The sequence below is a fragment of the Lasioglossum baleicum genome, chromosome 16 (genome assembly GCF_051020765.1).
Source record: "Lasioglossum baleicum chromosome 16, iyLasBale1, whole genome shotgun sequence".
NCBI classification, from domain to species: domain Eukaryota; kingdom Metazoa; phylum Arthropoda; class Insecta; order Hymenoptera; family Halictidae; genus Lasioglossum; species Lasioglossum baleicum.
Genome location: NC_134944.1, coordinates 3,438,966 through 3,458,724, shown reverse-complemented (window position 1 = coordinate 3,458,724; position 19,759 = coordinate 3,438,966). Strand labels below are relative to the sequence as shown.

The following is a 19,759-nucleotide window of genomic DNA, read 5'->3' as shown; positions in this document are numbered from 1 at the left end:
CAATTTAAATTTGACATAGATTGCAATGAAGATTTAAATTGTCATTGATTTATATTTAACGATGAATCGAGAATAAAGATGCTGTTTCGATTCCACGGGAGTCTGAAAAATTTTTAAACGAATAGGTTCAAGTTAATTATATAATATGGATTAGAATTATGGTTTAATTTCTACTCGGTTACGTTACGTTCGCGCTCCGAAAAATGTTGTTTACGTTATATAACAGATTGCAAATCGAGCGCGGCCACGATCAACACGCGATTCAACCACCGATCAAAGCGAGGAATAAAGTTAGAACTTCGCAAAACTCGATAAGTTCCCGCGGGTATACGACGATCGATGCCAACTAGAGTTTCTAAACAAGTGAAAACTATAATTAGCCCATTACTCAATACAAAATGCGTCGAAAGTGGCAGCAGACCTTGACGGAAATAGGGCCGGACTGGCTCCGTTTGTTATTCCTCGAAACTTCGATCAGACTGACGGATTATGTTCGATTGGGTCGTCTCGCGAAAATGATCGAGCGAACCGGGACAATGTGCTTCTTGTGCGTTCGATCGTTGCTGTTCGCCAATCAAAATACGTTCGCACACGCTTAGAATTTTCGCTGAACTCAAATAATACACCCATGTTTCTATCCTGCGGATTTTTCTGCATTTCTGAAGACATTAACTGGTTGCAATATAAAGCAGTGAAAAATATAAAAAATCGGCTTTCATTTTTCCTCGAGGCTAAAATCCTCCTTTCCTAAAATCCGTCAACTAATTAACCACGAACGGAAACAAGAGAAAAATCGTATGTGGGAGCAGAGAGCTCCGGGAAATGATAAACAGCAGGAAAATAGAACTGGGGAAAGTAGTCGGGAGCCGGAGGTTGCAAAAGAAACCGCCCTCAGTTTAATTAAACGGGCCAGAGTCAGATTAGTCTGAATTGAGTTCCGCCCCGCCACGGACGTACACGAAATATACGAGCGTGGATACGTGTGGATGGGACGGCTTGCAGATTGTACTGAAATTGCGAGCCGCGGGAATTTCCATCGGTATGACCAGCCAACCTCTGCCAGTTTTCCTCTCCCTCTCTCTCTCTTGTTTGTAAGGAATTAGAGAGACAAGACGTGACAATGAGAGAGTAAGGGATGGAAGACAGAGTGAAAGAGGGAAGAAGAAACACTGGCGTCCCTGGCGACAGAAGCTAGGTTCAACCGCTGTTTCTGGTTTCCCCGCATCCCATTTACGGGATCGCCCGTCTAGAGCGTCCTCTCCGAGAGAGGCGAGAGAGAGTCCTCGGAGAGAGACCTCTATAAACCTTCTCGGAGAGCTGACTTTGTCTCAGACCTTCCCGAGGTGGAGCATCGCGGTAACCAAGTACCCTGAGCACGTGTACCCCCTTCTGCTAGATTGACTCCGGCCAACTGTTTTGAGAATTCATCATCGGGCGGTTTTCTTCAAGTTTTTCTTTGAATTTTATTTTTTCCGAGGTTTTCCGAAGTGTTGTCGAACAACGAGGGCTCAGAATCGTCGGTGAAAAATCGAATTTGATTTTTCGCAGAGGATTGAAACGGAGAGCAGCTGGTCCGAAGGGATTTGAACCCGCGACCGTCGGTTTCGCAGTCGGCGAGAGTCGCCGTTGCGCTACCGACGTTATGGCTGTTGAGGTCTTATTTTGACTGTTAGGTTGCCGGATCGACCAGAGACCACGAATCCTCGTGGCTAATGCTGGTTTTGTGGAGCAATAAAAATTGTAAAAATGAATTGTGTCCATCCAGATTTTCTATATGTCTACGGAACTATATGTAGAACGAAGATAAAAAAGGAACTAACCTAGACCGACGTTATCTCTGTTGAGGTCTTATTTTGACTTGTTAGGCTACCGGATCGACCAGAGATGACGAATCCTCGTGGCTAATGCTGGTTTTGTGGAGCAGCAAAATTGTAGAAATGAATTGATGTGTTCATTGAAATTTGTAAATGTCTATGGAACGAAGATGCAGAAAAAAAGAAACTAGGTATCTATCTCAGCGAGGGTTGCGCAACCGCGGCGCAGAATTAACAGCTTCGACACGCAACGATGCACCTGTATAGCGATTTTCGTGACGTACCGGTGATTTGGCGTGTTTAGCAAACGACTTGACGAGTCATTAAACAGAGAACACTGGCAATTAATTATCACGTTTGCGTAATCGCCGCTCGACGGCGGTGGAGGTGTGGTTGCGCAACTATCGCTCATTCTGTCCTCTCCTCTCGTCTCCTCTCCCAATGACCCCTCGTCGCCACACTTCCGTGGCCAACGGCTCCTCCTGATCCGACGCCCCCGCGCCTCATCCCCTTTCTGTCATTTCAGAACCCGCAGCCTAATCGTCTGTGTGCCGGTAACCTTAATTTTTCTCCACCGTGTCCCCCCACCCTCCCGCCGACCTCCTTCGATTGATTTTCATTGATTTCGCGACACAGTTGCTTCTCCTGGCCAACCCGCAGCTGTTCGGAGTCCGGATTGAAAATCACTGTGCGATCCGGTGACAATTCTTTTTATTAGGGGTGGACGGACCCGAATCCGATAAAATCGGATTTTAGTATTTCTTTAAAATATTTATTTCTCTTAAATAGAATAGTTTTCATACAATGCGATGCACTGTTTCCTTTTCTTGGTATAGATTTTTAAAATTTGATTTCGCTTACATAGAATACGAAACCATTTAAAAATCTGAAAGAATGCGTACGAAATCAGATCGAGGAACTCCCCTACCATTTTGCTCAAAACGGGATTCTGAAGCCTCTTCAGCCTACAGTTCGATCAAGACAGAGGATAGCGGCCTGTAAATCGATAAAGATGGATCGGCGTTACAGATAAAATGATTTCCCGGAGGTCCATTTCATAAAATAATTGCAAATTACTACGAGATACGGCGATAATCGCCGTGGAAAAGATTGCAAGACGTGGAAAATTATATGTTACAATTTGACGAGGTGCAACGTTGCAACTCCGATGTTATCTTCGAGTTCGTGTCGCTCGGAACGAGATTTTAAGTCGTGTTCAATAAAAAAGCTTACAGTTTAGCGAAGATAAAGAATAGTCTTGCTCGAATTATGTTTGGTATAATTTTGCAAACTACAACGTAGGACACTGTCCGCGTGAAACGAACGATGACAATCGCAGGAAACGTTCACTCTTCTATTTGCACACGATGAAGCATGCAAGTCGAGAGTGTCTACGTGGTTAATGATTTGTTATAACGCCATTATGCAACTGCGCTTCGAGATTATTTGGCATCGCGGCACTTCCGGTGTGAGTAATCACCGACTCGCTTCAAACTCGACACGTACAGTGGGTGTACAAAGTGTTCGTACACCTTTTAAAAACTAATAACTTTTTTATAATTGTATCAAGCGACCTCATTTTTTATAATCAATTAGAAGCATTGGTTTACGAAGTGATATGCAAAAAAGATTTTCCAAAAATTATAATTTACAAGGTTACATGCAAAAATAAAAAAGGCATTTTTTGAAACATTTTTATTTGGGTCCCTAATGAAAATTTAAAATATATGTTTTGTAGATCTATAACAGTTATACACATGCTAAAAATTTCAACGTAATCCGTTGACGTAGGAAAAAATGACACGCATCGAAAGATGTACGATTCTGTGGATTTGAAGCAGAAATTGATCAAAAGTCGTGTGAAACTACGATTTTCACCACTTTTTAACCGCTTGTAGCTCGTGTGTATGTTAATCGATTTCGATGAAATTTTCAGCATGTGTGTAACTACTGTAGATCTACAAAACATATATTTTAAATTTTCTTCAAGGGCCCCAATAAAAAAGTTTAAAAAAATCCCTTTTTTATTTTTGCATGTAACCTTGTAAATTATAATTTCTGGAAAATCTTTTTTGTATATCATTTCGTAAACCAATGCTTCTAATTGATTATAAAAAATCAGGTCGTTTGGTACAATTATAAAAAAGTTATTAGTTTTTAGAGGGTGTACGAATACTTTGTACACCCACTGTATGTACAACAATGTTATTCACACTGAATATCTAACCGAACACCGAGAGGATCGCTATTGCAAAAGAATTTTAGGAACAAACAAGCCCCATCCTTTTCCCATTCTCATTTCTCTCAGTCACTCTTTCCCAGAAACGACAAATTTACGATAGAACAAAAGATAAAAAGAACAGATAACGTTTGTAACAGTTTCTAGATCCCCGAGCTGAATAAAGTAATCCCTCACCCTAACACAATTATACATTTCACGGCGGTAGTTAACACTGGCACTGCGCGAGAGGCAAGTATTCTAATGAATATTCAAAGTGTTCCGGGCACGAATAATTGCAAATCCAAGTATCTATGAATCTCGCAGACGACGTCGCGACAGCGCCGATTTAAATAGAAATAAACGCGTCGAAACATCCATCTGAAATCTAACGGGTCGTTAATTATCACGGGACTCTGACGTGTACACGCTTTCGCTGAAAATGACGCTGACTAAATTACAAGTGGCACGAGGATCATTTATACATTTGTAACCGTGCACTGCTCATTTTACATTTATGATCGCACATTTATAGTCTACATTTATTTATTTATTTATTTATGTATTAATGCTTTAAATCTCCACAAGCTGGCCAGATCTTTTCAATTATAATTACATTGCGGATCTTTATGCGTTCATGGCTTCAAAGAAAATAAAATTAATTCAGATCTACAAAGGCTACTATGTACCACTGAAAATAACATTTTACACGATTCCACTTTCTTCGAATTTGCCTAGAAAAATTGAAAATTGCATAAACATCTGCAGTCAAGTTATAATCCTACATTTATTTAATTATTTGCTAACGTTTTAAACCAGATGGTTCGCTTATCATTCTAGATAGCTACAGCCCAGATCCTTGCGCAGGAAAAATCCAGCCGAAATAAGAAAAGCGAGAGACGAGCCGAGTCTAGCCTGATTGAAGGGCGGAAGATTGTCGGCCTGGACCGAGAAGGTTAGGGTAACGAAGTCTCGTAGCTAGTCGGTATGTGCGAGGAGAGAGAAAACGAAGAGAGACAACGGGCCTGTGGGTATTATAAATCAAGAAGAGGCCCGTAAAAGGAACGTCGGTGGCGCAGGCGAAAGAAGAGTAAAGAAGAAACTTGCGAAGAAAGACAGGGGAAGGTATGTAAGGGCGAGAGGGCTAAAGGGGGGTAGGTACGATGTGCGGTAAAGCGGGGAGAGTATGGGGGAGGGGGCAGGGTCGTACATCACCGATGGTATTTACGACGTACCATCGTAAATCAATGATCGCACGAACAGCGCGGTTCAACGAAATTCCTTTTCCCTCCGTATATGCCCCCCACCCCCGTTCGTTCCACCCCATACCAGCGCTTCCTGTACGCGAGCCGATGTAAGAATCTGTCCCCCCATACGTGCTCTCGGACAGAGGATGTCGAACCTTGAGAATCTTTGAAGGAATCCTAGCCCACGGCCTGGCCGAGATATATCACGGATTTATCTCCGGCACGACAAAAACTATTTGTCCACGGTATCGCAGTTTCCGTTGCCCCTGACTTATGTAACACCGTCACTTTTTCCACGCCACATGGTCTGGGTTATGTCCTACGATATTTTCTCTCTTCTCTTGTTTGTTGTTTCTAATAGCTTGCATAAATTTACAAAGTTTCGGGCTCGGATATGTCTGATCATTTGAAACATAGCGCCAATGGATTGCCGAAATTCTGCCGGTTAAAACGAGTCCAAACACGACGTATATCGGTCCACTTTTATAAACTTCGGGTGTAACAATCCTCCATTTTGTTATTTACAATACGTCTAAAAATGGTCCGATCTAGGCTGTGTTTGGACTCGTTTCAATCGGAAAAGTCTCAGCAATTCGTTGATCATACGTTTTAAAAGGTACAACGAAAATAATTAAATTCGAGAATTTTTTTATCGCATGACTAATTTCCAGCGGCATTTCTTTGAGTCTGCCGCTCCTCTTTTACGTAGAAGTCAAACAGAATCCGAGGATCGGTGATAGAGATCAGGATTCATGGAGAGAAAGAAGCATAGCGAATGACCAGCATGCGCCCCCGGTGGATTTGAAAAAGGAAAGGCGATGGACCACGAGGAGGGTACGCGGTCAGTCGGTGCTGGCTGGCAGAGCAGCATTGTTTGTCGAGGCCCTTTAAACGTCATTTAAGCCGTGATTCTTGCCAGGCCAGAAGGGATCGTTTTAACGAGGTTTGGGACAGACCAGGTCAGACCTCTTCTGGCCAGGCACGATTACGCCACGAGGCGTTGCCCTTTGAGCCTGCCAGCTCCTCCAGAAATTTACTTCCTACGGTCGACGAGATAGAGAATGCGACTCGCTGTGCCAGCTGCTACAGAAAATTCGGTTTGGATTCTACAGTCATGGGCAGAAAAGGGAGAACACGAAACCGGTCACATATTTCCCTGAAAAATTTCTGAACTTTATAGAGTAACTTTGGAGTGATTTATCCAGCGAAAAACAAGCTCGAGTCTTATAACAAGACCGCCTCGCCCAAACGGCAATTATCGAACTCTTTGCAGAGAGGATCTCCATAAAACATGCATCGATCGCGCCGTAGAATCCGATCGATTCCGATTTCTACGGCAGCCGCGCCGCGAAGACAAATGGCCCCGTTCGGAAGATGAGAGTACATACATACCTGCAGAGTAGAAGGCAGAGAACGTGTGGCATCTCGGCGAAGACAGCCGTAAAAACGGCGCCGTAGAAAAGTCGAAAGTGACCCTCGAAAGGGACTTTGAAAAGAGCTATAAAACTACAATGAGGGGTTAGTCGTCCGCCCTACGTTCGCCACGTGGTGGACGAGCTTTCAACATGGGCGGCTAGAAAATTCTCGTGTTTTTTTAGCCGAACACAACCGGGAAAAACGACAAAGGACGCAAAAGGGGGGACAGAGAACCTTTTTAAGATCTCCGGGAATCGGTCCGACAGTCTGGTGCTTGGGCAACGAAAACCCTCTCACGTTTGTTACGCCCCTGGGTTTTATTATCAGGGCCGACCAGTCGTAACCGTTTCGAAAAAAATGTTTCCACCGTCCACGTGGTAGAATCTCTCGCTCTGTTGTGTGTCCCCGAGAGTCTTTACCCTAATTTACCTAGCACCCCCATCCCCTTTTCTCCACCCTGGCTAATCTTATTTGCCTCGACTGAACGCAGTTTAATTCCATTAGCGAAATTAAAGTTCCAGCGGCGGAGCGTTTAACTGCGGATCGATGACTGCTATCCCGCAAACCATCAAGATAAACCACGCGAACACGTCGATCCCCAATAACGCGTTAGCAAAAGTACACGGTCAAATCGATTTTCCACGTGCTACCGCGGCGCCGCGCCGCTTGAATGTTAAGGCCACTAGCATAATTCCCGGTGAGCACTCAACGGCTGGCTTATTTATCGAGGTACGCCACTAATTTATTTTTACCAATTAATCCTGGAGGACTTCCGGGGTAAAAACATGTTCGTACACCCCTTTGGACTAACGGCTACCTGTGTTCCAAATTTCAGCTTTCTACGTTGGCAGAGGAAATCCTAATTTAATTTTAGCAATTAATCCTGAAGGACTTCGGGGATAAAATTCTATTCGTGCACCCCGTTGGGCTAACGGCCACCTGTGTGCCAAATTTCAACTTTCTACGCTTTCTGTGTTGCGAGATTTGTTTACCGTCACAAAGGACAGAGAAATTGGCAATTACATATACATATAGATTATTAGAAAAAGATCGATTTTTTTAAATTTGTCCGACAGTGTATTCAGGGAATTCTACAAATGTTTAAAATGGTGTGTATTTAAATTCTAATGAGCTAATTGTAAGAAGTATTTGTCCAGACAAATCCATTAATGTTACGCAGGGTTTCCAAACAGGACTTTCCGAGTCGCGAGCTCTTTTAAAAATTCTTCTTCCGTAAAATATTTCATTGCTCAACCAATTTGCATTGTTAGCGTATGTCCGCGCAATTTTTCCTTGTGATTACATATTGCCAGAGCACGTTGCCTTCTTAGATAACGCTGCGTACTGACGCAAAACATTTACTCCTAACATAATTATTCTATAAGAATTACAATGTGTATTTACTCGGTGCTGAAGTACCTAGTCAACGAGTCCTGTGTCAGACGAATAAAAAAGACGTAGTTTCTCAAAGATGAACCCATTATTTCGAACATTTATTTCTGAAATAATTATTCTATAAGAACGACAACGTGTTACATATGTATGTACTCGGTATTGAAATACATAGTGAACCGGTCCTGTGCCAGACCGAAATGAAAAGCATGCAGTTAGAGTTAGAAGAATGAGCAAACGGTCACCTGATGTAAATGATGACGCCGTTGGTGCATATCCTTTTCCATCCACGTGGCACTGTAATCGCTTGTTGATGGTGGTGATGGTGTTGCTGCTGCATAACCATCGCACTACCGTTCATCGTAAGCACTACATTTTGTTGGCCGGCATTGTCATTATTGTTAGAGTTGTTGATACAGGACAAGGAGGCCTGTCGCGCAGCCTGCTGCGCGCACGGGCCGCCGCCGCCGTTGACCGTTGCGCCGGTCGCTAAACCATCATGAGCCGATTGACTTTGACTTTCGGGGCTGCTCAAGCTGCTGTAGGTCGACGACTCGCCGGTATCGGAACGGACAGAGTCGCAGCTAACCGCACTACTACCACCACCACCATTACCATTACCAACAACAACAACAACACCACTATTACTACCGGTACCACTGACACCGATACCCGACACATTAGACGACGACGACGACGACGACGAAGAAGTTGATAACGAAGAGGACATGGACGAGCCGGTAGCCTGATTTTGGAATACGTCCTGCTGCCGGCTCTTCTCATCCATATCGACTACTCGTTGCTCGACACTGTCGGCTTGGAACACGCTCGTGGACGTTTGCGTCGGTTCGTTTCCTTGTCGGACGTACGCAACACACGCGTCGTCGCTCAGAAGCCCGACGCAACCCTCCCCGAGACTACTCCCCTGCGCGATCCTACCGTTGTAACCTTCCGGTTGCAATCTTCCCGGATAGATCTCCGCGGCGTGCATAGATCTCGACGGGAACAGCTTGTTCGGTATCATCTCCGCGCCGTTCACCCTGCCGATCGGTTGTTCCCCAAGGTTATCCTCGTTCCCGACGACGCCATCGTTTTCCAGTTGTCCTCCAGCAGCACTACCACCAGCACCAGCACGGCTGACAACCGCGTTCTTGTTATCGCACGCCGACACCACACACGTCATCGTCGTGCTAGCAGCCGTGCTGGTTACAGCTTGTACGAAACTCGCCTGTCTATACAACAAACCGTTGCTCGAGACAATCGTCCCGTAATCCTCCTCGTCTTCTACGTTACCCGCCGATAGGGTACGCATGGATCTACCAGTGTTCCCATCGGTGACGTACTCGAGCGACTTCAATCGACAACAGTTGTTGGCGGCGGCGACGGCGGCGTTATCGTTACAGTATATGGCGGTTTTGGCGGGAAACGTCGCCTCCGCCGTCGCCACCTGCGGCGGCAGAATACCGGTGTACGTCGCCTGCTGCGGAGACTGATAGCCGACTGCGGTAGCATTCTGACCGACCGCCGTCGCGTACGCGAAATTCTCCCCCGAGACGTATACTAGAACGCTGTTCTGTTGAATCCCATGCGTCGCCGCCTGCAAACGTTGCTGTTGTTGATCTGTTTGATCCTGTTGCGGCGTTTGTTGATGCTGATGCGGCTGGTGATGATGCGACGGCTGATGATGATGATGATGATGATGATGTTGTTGTTGTTGTTGTTGCGTCTGCTGATGATGCGTCGACTGCTGCTGCTGCTGCTGCTGCTGCTGCTGATGATGCTGATGATGATGACTGTGACTTGGGGGAGCAGGGTGTGTGGACGGCTGCTCAGGCTTGCCGGCCATGGTCCAGGTCCAGCAGCGCTGCAGGTAACCCCGACACCGACATCACTGGAACCCTGCTGCTAGCACGCCTACATCGAGCTACCTCGAGGTTCTGCCGCATCCTCCAAACAACCAGATGATCGTCCCTTCCACACCAACGATACCGAAACTACGTTCTCACGGTCCTCCGACCTGGCCACGTTCTCTCACCGAAACTTGCAATCTCGCAGCTGTCCAAGGTGGTCTCGCCGCTCGACATCCTCGCCTCCACCGCGTCCGGCATGCCAAACGGATTGATACTACTCTGATCGCTTCTCTACCGCCGTCTCGTGGAAACAAACCCGCCAACCACCACCGACGGATGTTCTCCGATCGCTCTGCCAAGTCGCTGCTCGCCGGTCAACGGCCCATTGTTAGACACGGCCGATACGTAGGAAATTGTGGAAAATTGTAGGAAAATAGCACGGTTCCCTTCCTCTAACCGGGATTCTTGATTTTACACGTCTCCCACGATACAGAGAAATTTTAGCTTCTGTCTCTGCCAAGTCGCTGTTCGAAGTCAACGGCCCATCTTAGACGGCCGATAGGAACGCCGAAAAATGTGGGAAATTGTAGGAAAATAACACGGTTCCCCTTTCTCCTCTAACCAGGGGATTCTTGATTTTATTCCTCCAACCGGTTTTTCTAGAATATGTATAGAGAAAATTGATCTTTTATCTTTAGACGTGGAAAACACAAGGTCGGAGCAGCGATTTTCATACTCCGCTGGGAATTACGATTTTTCAGTAAGACTGCTCGCCCATTTGTCTGGCTCGAAACAACAGAACGGGGCTAAGCACCGAAACTAACCTAGACTGTGTCTCGGCACGCTGTTATTCGTAATGCGTGCACGCTACGCCGAGAAATCCGTCGCGAAGAGACCTGCTCCGTTGTAAACATCGTCGTTATATCGACGACAAGGTTTTCATTAAAGAAGAAGAAGAAGAAGAGATTTGAATAATCGAGGAAGGATGTATTCTCAAGAAAAGTCCACGCGTCGAGGTCGTGTCATTGCCACGGTCGACCAGTTCCCGAGATTTTATTCCGTTTCACATGTACGCACTCACTAATTCGACGATGAATGAAAAGAAAAAACTGAAATTATGTCATCATCGTGTGCCACTGTCACTGGAAAAAATATAACGCCGCTGTTTCACACACTATAAGAAGAAAGCCATCTGAGCTTCTCGTTACACCGCGCACGGGTTTTAATCGTGACCGAGAACACGACTCTCGGTTCGATCGGTAATGGCGCGAACGCACTTCCTCCGCGGTAGAACGAAAAAAAAATGAACGAAACAACTCACTTTATACTGCCATAACAATTCGCGTTAAATCGCACGGACGGACGTACGTCGTGTTATGACGCTGTGTCATCGTCACAGCAGCAGTAGCACCACCACCACCACCACTGCCTCCACCACCACTAGTACTACCACCACTACCACCAGTCGCGGTTACGAACTCTCTCGGGTTAAGTTAACTAACCCTCTTCTCAAACTCCGAACACCTGCGCGGCCCGCGCTCGTCGTTTTCACCGAACCTCTCGCTCCCCGTCGATCAACGTGTAAATCCACGCTTATTATTTTCTAGCCAAGCACCAATCGTCTTGCTCTACAACGTTCCGCCGACTGTCGTCTGCTTCACTATATATCAATTCCTCTTGCGCAACACCGACAGAACAATCACCAACGTACGAAATTCCATACTGCGGATCCTATGCGTACGCTGTTTTCGCATAACTGATATTGGAAAAATATGGCTCCCTCCGCATACCCAGAAACCTTTGCGGCATCTCGACTCTGCTGGCTTTCGGGCACTTCTCTACACGCACATTACAAAAACATCGACCCCGGCCCGCGATTATATCGCCATCGTTAGGCTGTACCACGTAACTCGAAGGCACATTAACATTGTTACCCCTCATGAATGACTATCATCATGAATGTGTGTGCGTATTTAGTTCAAGTTTATTGTACATATACCTCTTTGAATAAAACCTTTCCTCCTCCCTCCCACCCCCCACCACTTTCCCTTACTTTTCAATTTATTCAAGTGAAATTCGACTTGAAAACTAAAGGGTCGAGGGAATAAACGTTCTTGAATCTTGACGTTATACTTTGTTCAATTTATTTGACGACGCAAAAAAGTACTAACTGATCACCGATTTCTCTATAATAAATAAGATTACAATACATTGCTATGTAAATTTGCTATAGTAACTGCAGACGAGTACGCGACCTTGTGTACAGTCAATTATGCGAATGTATCGAAGACGTATTTTTTAATTGAATACATAACAGAGACTGATGATGATCATTGAAATATGGGCAGTTCATGCGCACACATGCGCATTACTATAGTTTCTTCGTTACAAATGAATAGATGGGGAAACGACGACGCGGTCTCTTTCGAAAAAGATATACAAAGCAGCCTCTTGATTATTTATTGTATATTATAGTTGATTCCAAAAATTAATTATAATCTGTTTACTTTCGATTCCAAGATCGTGAATGCAAACGAGTCCTGGAATGGTTTGTTTCAATAAATTAATAGTTTCTGAATACGCACAACAGTCCACTCACATACATACAGGAACCACATTTTTCTTTTTTGTTTTTTTCTTTCCCTTATATTGTATTATTGATGAACAAATTTTAAAATAATTTTTCGTCAATATCGTCGTACGCTAGCATAGCTTCTTAAAAACATTAGACTACATATAATGGAATATTGTACCATTAAAATAAAAGCAATTTAGAGATCTGTAATCAAACTACGAAAACACTTTGCTACATCTTCGGCTTTTCTTTCGTTTTTTTTTTTTCATCAGAGTTGTACATCCACCAACAGACTTCTATTTTAATTGGTAATCGTGTTCGCTATAATATTAAATATTAGACATTGAGTTGAATTCAACAAGCTCGTGTAGTCAATTGTTAATCGTTCAAAGAATCTTAGGGAATTACAAATATAGACAGAGAAATCAAGTAGTATCGTTCGACGGTCTAACTTTATTTCTAGCATTCGGTATGCTCGTAAAGGCGCAGAAAGAAATTTGAATGTTCAACATTATTGCATGATACAAGTGATTATGTTTGTATTTACTACCAACGTTACAACAATGTTACGTTAGACGTTGAATAAGTTCATCTTTTCTTATCACTCTGTTTAATGATAAGTACATATTTTCTTTTTTTTTTCTTTGTCGTAATACTTTTTCTACAGCAAGCGAGTAACTAATCATAATCAGTTCACTAATTCTCACCAAAATTTATAGTTGAAATTCAGGCGCGCGATGATAAATGTATAGTCAATAGTGTGTCAACGGTATTCTCTATACAATCGAGTGTTAAGTATGATCTTTGCATAAGAATCGTTGGTGATTCCTTACGGTTTTTTTCTGTTATTTTTTTTCATAGTCGTGCATATATCTAGACATTTTTTTCCTCTCAAGTTCTCTTCACATTCGTCTCGAAGAACTTTGTGTTATTTTTTTTTTGTTTCTCTATTGTGTCCGCATTTTTTCATTCCTCTGTTTAATAGATGCGATTCAGAATCGAGCGAATGGGACAAAAGTTTAAAATGAAAGAATGACCATATTTATTGTGACATTGATGTAATCAAATTAATGTGTGGCACATTGGACTCGAGGAGCACCTCCTTCGTCTTCTTCGTACGCCTGTCGTTGTTCCCGTTCTGGATCTAAGTCCTGAAGTATACATTCTTCCGCGCCTTCTGGAATGATAACTTCTTCCCTCATGGGTAAACATCGTTCAAGCATTGGAATATCATCAATATCAATGGTTTTTGGGAAATTAACTACTAATTGGATTACAAGTCTGCCATGTGTGAAAGGATCTTTGTAAACCGGCATCCCTTCGTTCAGAATACATTTCAAGTCTCCGTGCTTCGTCACGGTCCCAGGAAGTGATGTCACTACTAAATCTCTTCCGTCCAAAGTGCGAATCACTTTTTGGAATCCACATAGGGCTTCTACAAGTTCTAGCTGCATCCTCATGATTAGATCGTTACGTGAACGCCTAAAAACAATAGATTAATAAATACGTGTCGTCGCGTTATTTCCGAACCGCAGGTCGAGTCATCCAATGTGTTCAGTTTTCCAAAATGGCTAGCCGTACTTTTTCCCTTGTTGACCCTTTCTTCAGGGCATAGTCTCGTTTCCAGAATTGCAAGGGTGGTTTCCAGGGTGGACTAAAACGTCCTATTTTTAATCGATCTATCTAGTCCTATTTGTAATTTACATTATTCGGAAACATAAAGCTACCGAATAATGCAAATTCCGCCTCGTAAACGTAAAAATGGGAAAAATAGGACTTTTGAGTTATCTGGGCCGTTTTGACTACGGAAAACCCCATCTTTGCATTATCGAGAAACGAGAAGGCGAATCCCGCACCCTTGCGATCCTGTAAACGAGCTTACACGCTCAAAAACCCATAAAAGTCGATTATCGTGAGCATAATGCAAAGAAAGTAAAAATTTTAAGTCGCCAAATCGGATGACTCGTCCGGTACCATTTTCGAACCATAATAATCGGTAAAATACTAACTTGAAAACATCGTGTTTCTTCTCCTCGAGAAGAATGACAATATCACCTGGCTCGTAATCTGGTTCCTGATCCCCCTCTCCGCTGAATATGATGTTTTGTCCATCCACCATTCCCGGATCAACATGAACTTCCAAAATTTTCCTATCTCTAATTGTCTTCCTACCACCACATTGTTTACAACGATCTCGTGGATTTATGCGTTCTCCTTGTCCTTTGCAGTCTGAGCAGACAGTCTGCAGGTGCTGCAGCATTCCCGGTCCTAGCTGTTGTATTGTAACTTGCATGCCAGATCCGTGGCATGTTGAGCACTGCTCAACAGAACCCTTCTTACCACCGATGCCTAAATGAAACAATGATTATTTGTTGTTCCGATGGATATTTTATACTTGGCAATTGCTAATCGATAGACTGCGGATCTTTATGCAATTACAGGAAAATTAAGTAGACAAAATTCAGAATTGGTGGAAAATTTTTTAAATTGAAGATGTCGATATATGATTTCATCTCTGTTAAAATCATTAAGAGAAGAGATGACGTTCAATTTAGTTTCTATCCGTTGCAATTGATGCAGACAATTTTTATTCTGCATAAAGATCCACAGTCTACTAATCAATATCTACCTTCACACTTATCGCAAATAACGTTCTTTTGCAATGCCAATTTGCGAACAGTGCCCTTGTACAGTTCCTCCAGTGAAACTGACAGCTGATGTATAACATCTTGTCCTTTGCGCTCTCTTCTTCGAGCAGGTCTTCCAGTGAAACTACCCCCGAAGAACATATCGAAGATGTCCATGGGCGAAGAGAACATGCTGCTTCCTCCTCCACCTTCTTTCAGAGCTTGTTCTCCACCCTGATCGTAAATTTTCTTCTTCTCAGGGTTTGACAATACTTCGTACGCTTGTGAGATTTGCTTGAACTACAAAAACAAGAAGATTTACCAAACGAACTTCTTGATCGCAAGAATTCCAAGCAGAGTACTAACTCTTTCTCCTTCATTGGGGTTCTTGTCAGGATGATATTTCAGAGCCAGTTTCCTATAAGCCTTCTTCAGATCATCCCGAGTACATCCGGGCTTCACGCCCAGCACATCGTAGAATACTGTTTCCTTCACCATTTTTACTATAATCTATTTCTTATAGAAGAGACCGACCGCTACTGTTACGATTGGATTGTCCCTGCTGGATAGAAGAAGATACAATATAAACATTACTTGGATTTTAAGCGCCGAGAGATTCCCAAACTTCAACAGGAAAGAGTTAACAAACATATATTTGCATTTTCAGATCAACGAGATTAGATAAAGATTAGATTAAAGTTGTCGAACGCGGTAATAACAACATTTAAATCGATAGCAAGCGCTGAACCATGTATTGTGTACCTCGATTTGTGCGAAATTGCTCGCATAGGGTCTTGTTGGACACCATTGTAGTTCTAATTAATTATTTATTTACATTATTCAGGTCTCTGTTAACAGTTTCTGACCTCATGCGAGTAACTAAAGGTTAACGACAAATTTCTGTTTGATACAACGTTAAAGACACATTACATAGCAATGTGTACACAAATATGAATAAAACACAATTTACCGAAAAATCCGTAAAGATCCGTGTAATAATAAACAGTGCAAAAACTGACAAATCACCTTATGAATAAAAAATGCTGAAATATAATTGGCCTATTAGACAAATCAGTAAGTGAGCGAGATATAAATCTGCTGAATTCATTACGAAAACAATAGTACGCGTACGAATTGTTATTAAACAATGAGCGTGTTACAAATACGGTTAAACAAAATCTGTATTATGTATATTGTAGTGCATAATCCTTCTTGTAAGTATAACTGTCGAATCAGATAAGATGGGGGAAAAAACTGATTTGTCATTCGTATCGCAGCGAAACGTCAGAATAGATCGAGTATTTAAATGCGCAAACACAGGAGATTCAAAAATGGAATTACAAGGTATGACCTTGAACTTCGTGTATTTCTAATCTTAATCGCGATACAATGGATTTCGGAGCGTGTACAATGAAATTAGTGATTTGTCGGGAGGAGAAAAGTGAATCTAAGCGAAACGAAAATTCCATAATCAATACAGGAAGGTACAAAGCGTATTAACGGTAGGTTCGGAGAAATCTCCAGCAAATTCTATCCATGTGCGTCTTCGGTTTCAAAATGGCGACGAGAATCATTTTAAAATACGAAAACGCTACTAATTGATACGGAACAGGAAATGAAAACGTGGTGTTTCGATGTAACGCATCGTCTCTGTTCGTGTTGTGAACAAAGAGCATCAAACACTTTCTAGAGGCTTCTGTTAACGTACATACACACCGATACTTGTACACAAGTCCCAGAAGGCTTCTTCTACCGGTTGCAAATCGAGCAAAGAAATTCCGCGAGCTGGCATATAAGTAATTTCTTTTTTTACTGAGTAAAAAGTGCGTGTTCCGTGTTGAACGGTACGCCGTAAAAATTAACGTGGATTTATAGGAAGAATTTCCGAGAGTGTAATTGACAGAAAATTTCCGACATCGAACCGCGTTTCGTCTTGACACGGGTTAGGCAATTGGGACAATCACCATTTTTCAACGTTAAAGTGCGAGTCATGGGTGAGCACAAGTGCTCTGGCCGCTCTGATAAAATTAATTGACGCGTATTTCGTAATATTCAATATGCTAAAGCGTACATAGATCTATAATTCAACCTTCAAACGTCCACTTCGGATGCGACAACAGCCGAAGCCACGTTAAAATCGCGTTAATACTTCACGATATATCTTGAAACGTTCGAAACGTTTGTCGTTCCGACTTGCGTTTACGCTACGGCGAATTCCTATCCCAGGGAAAATTTCATGAGCCCCTTCTGAATCGATCACATAATTCAATGACGAAAATTCTATTCCGTCTGCGCATATTTTCTAAAATATATTCGTTGAAACGGTTGTACGGTGGTTTCCCCTTACCTGTATTAGCAGAATGAAAACCGCTCGTGAGAAATATCCGCGTGCTGTAAACGCTCGTTTTGCTCCACGTAATAGTATTTGACGAACTGTTGTGAACGCATAGAACTCTCACCAATATTACCGTCCCGTACCCGTTCTCGAAACTTCCTAGGAGAGTAATGGACGTTAGTCGACAGAGAACCAATCAGATAGCCGGAACGCTGCAAACAGCGCTAAATATAATTACGGTCTTCCTCGGAACTTGGCGTGTTCTTCCTCCTTCGCTCAGATGATAATATTGTTTTATCCCTCTAGCGTCCCGCGGTCCGGGAAACGCAGCGCGACAATAGGGAGATTAGGGATGGATCTTGTTTGTTCTGGTTGGCTGGCGACCGCTGCCTTCTGAAAGAATAGAAATTGTCCACATTAATCGAATTGTGGAAATCGAAATTCTACAAGAAATTTAATTATTGACGTCTACAAAAAATCATAGTACTCACAATACTCTCAAATAGTGGACTACTTTTAATTATAAAAGTCAAATTAATTTATGTATTATACATTTATGGCTTCAACAAATGTTCAAAAAATGCTAGAATATAAAATTCCACAGAATTCAATACGGTTTTTATTTATTTCGAATCTATAAAGGCTACTACCACTGATAATGTGATAATATCGTTTTACCCCTCTAGCGTCGCACATTCCGCGAGACAGCACGACGATAGGGAGATCAGGGACGAATATTCTTTGTTCTGGTTGGCTGAAGACTCGCTGCCTTCATTACCAGAGATAATTCACTATTTGAAAAAATAGGAATTGTCCGCAATTGTACTCGAATTGTGGAAGTCGAAATTCTACAAGAAATTTAATCATTGATGTCTACATGCTTAGACCCCTTAGGCCATATATACCCCATGGACCTACAGGACTGATGGCCCAAGTATATATATACAGGGTGTCCCAAAACTCCTGCAGAATCCGGAAATGGGAGGTTCCTGAGGTCATTCGAAGCGACATTTTCCTCTGCGAAAATGCCCGGCGCGCCAACTGTCTATAATATATCCTAAATCCTAAATGATATACCTGATGCGTATAATCATACTACGATACGACACTGTATACGACATATATAAATATCCCAGCTAACCAGGCGTGCCTTGGGCAAGCCGTGCCTAGGGCACAGATCGGCAAATCATTGTCCAATCTACGCTCGGAGGTGCTCAAGTCCCGATTGGCTTAATTTTGGACGACCGTAGGACCAGGGTTTGGACATGGGCATGAGGTCGGCATCAGGTCGGCACGAATCGGCCGAATGTGCCTTTGTGGCAGCACTGTCGCACTGATGTACCGCATGCCGAATATCGTTTTACAGGTGAAACAAACAATTCCAATGCCGCTTTTGCAAAATTCACATGTTTTTCTATAAGCGAGGGTGAAACTAATATCCTAATCGCGATATGGAGCAACAAAAAATGAGTATACACATTCGGAGCTAATATCCCGTACATTACTACCGGGCCGGTATATAAGAGAAATTGGCGAAAAAAAAAATACAAATTTTATTTATTTCTCACATTTGTTATTTTTCCTAGACTGCGGATCTTTATGCGAAATAAAAATTGTCTGCATCGATTGCAAGAGACATAATCTAAAATTTGCATTGCCGTACAATTTTCTTTACAGTTCAATTTCAACTAATTGAATACACTTATATTTTAAAGATGATAAATAAAAATGATTTTATCATCTCCGCGCGAATGGCAGTACTCGATAAGTACTGTCCATCTGATTTTTCTAGACGCCCGAGGCCAATAGAAGAATATTCAACTTTTAAAGCGACCGAGTTTCGCCAATTTCTCTTATATACCGGCCCGGTAGTAATGTACGGGATATTAGCTCCGAATGTGTATACTCATTTTTTGTTGCTCCATATCGCGATTAGGATATTAGTTTCACCCTCGCTTATAGAAAAACATGTGAATTTTGCAAAAGCGGCATTGGAATTGTTTGTTTCACCTGTAAAACGATATTCGGCATGCGGTACATCAGTGCGACAGTGCTGCCACAAAGGCACATTCGGCCGATTCGTGCCGACCTGATGCCGACCTCATGCCCATGTCCAAACTCTGGTCCTACGGTCGACACTAGCTCGGCATATGCGCGCACAGGAGGTCGACCAAATTTAGATTTTTGGTTGGCTGGGATGTATATCTATTGGATACGTGTATATAATATATTATATATTGCAAAATCAAAATAGAATTTTAGGATTGGAATTTAACGAGCCGATG

At 42.8% G+C, this 19,759-nt stretch overlaps 2 protein-coding genes across 5 annotated transcripts in view; both read right to left on the bottom strand.

Moving 5' to 3' along the window:
• The window catches only part of LOC143217279 (uncharacterized), a 301,556-nt gene extending 289,721 nt beyond the window's left edge, over nucleotides 1-11,835 (bottom strand). Inside the window, exon 1 of one of the 4 annotated variants that reach the window (XM_076441343.1) lies at nucleotides 8,333-11,835. In XM_076441343.1, coding sequence (XP_076297458.1) covers nucleotides 8,333-9,933 — 1,601 coding nt within the window. In that variant the 5' untranslated portion in view covers nucleotides 9,934-11,835. The remainder of the gene's footprint in view (nucleotides 1-8,332) is intronic. The other 3 variants (XM_076441344.1, XM_076441345.1, XM_076441346.1) reach the window with 3 other exon arrangements.
• Nucleotides 11,836-12,385: 550 nt separating this feature from the next.
• Nucleotides 12,386-17,650, bottom strand: Droj2 (DnaJ heat shock protein family (Hsp40) member A4-like). Its single transcript, XM_076441423.1, has 5 exons — nucleotides 17,487-17,650; nucleotides 15,506-15,701; nucleotides 15,142-15,439; nucleotides 14,522-14,861; nucleotides 12,386-13,994 (listed from the first exon to the last, which is right to left on the bottom strand). The coding sequence occupies exons 2-5, from the start codon at nucleotides 15,635-15,637 to the stop codon at nucleotides 13,580-13,582; spliced, it is 1,185 nt and encodes a 394-aa protein (XP_076297538.1). The 5' UTR covers nucleotides 15,638-15,701; nucleotides 17,487-17,650; the 3' UTR covers nucleotides 12,386-13,579.
• Between the last annotated feature and the right edge of the window lie 2,109 nt (nucleotides 17,651-19,759).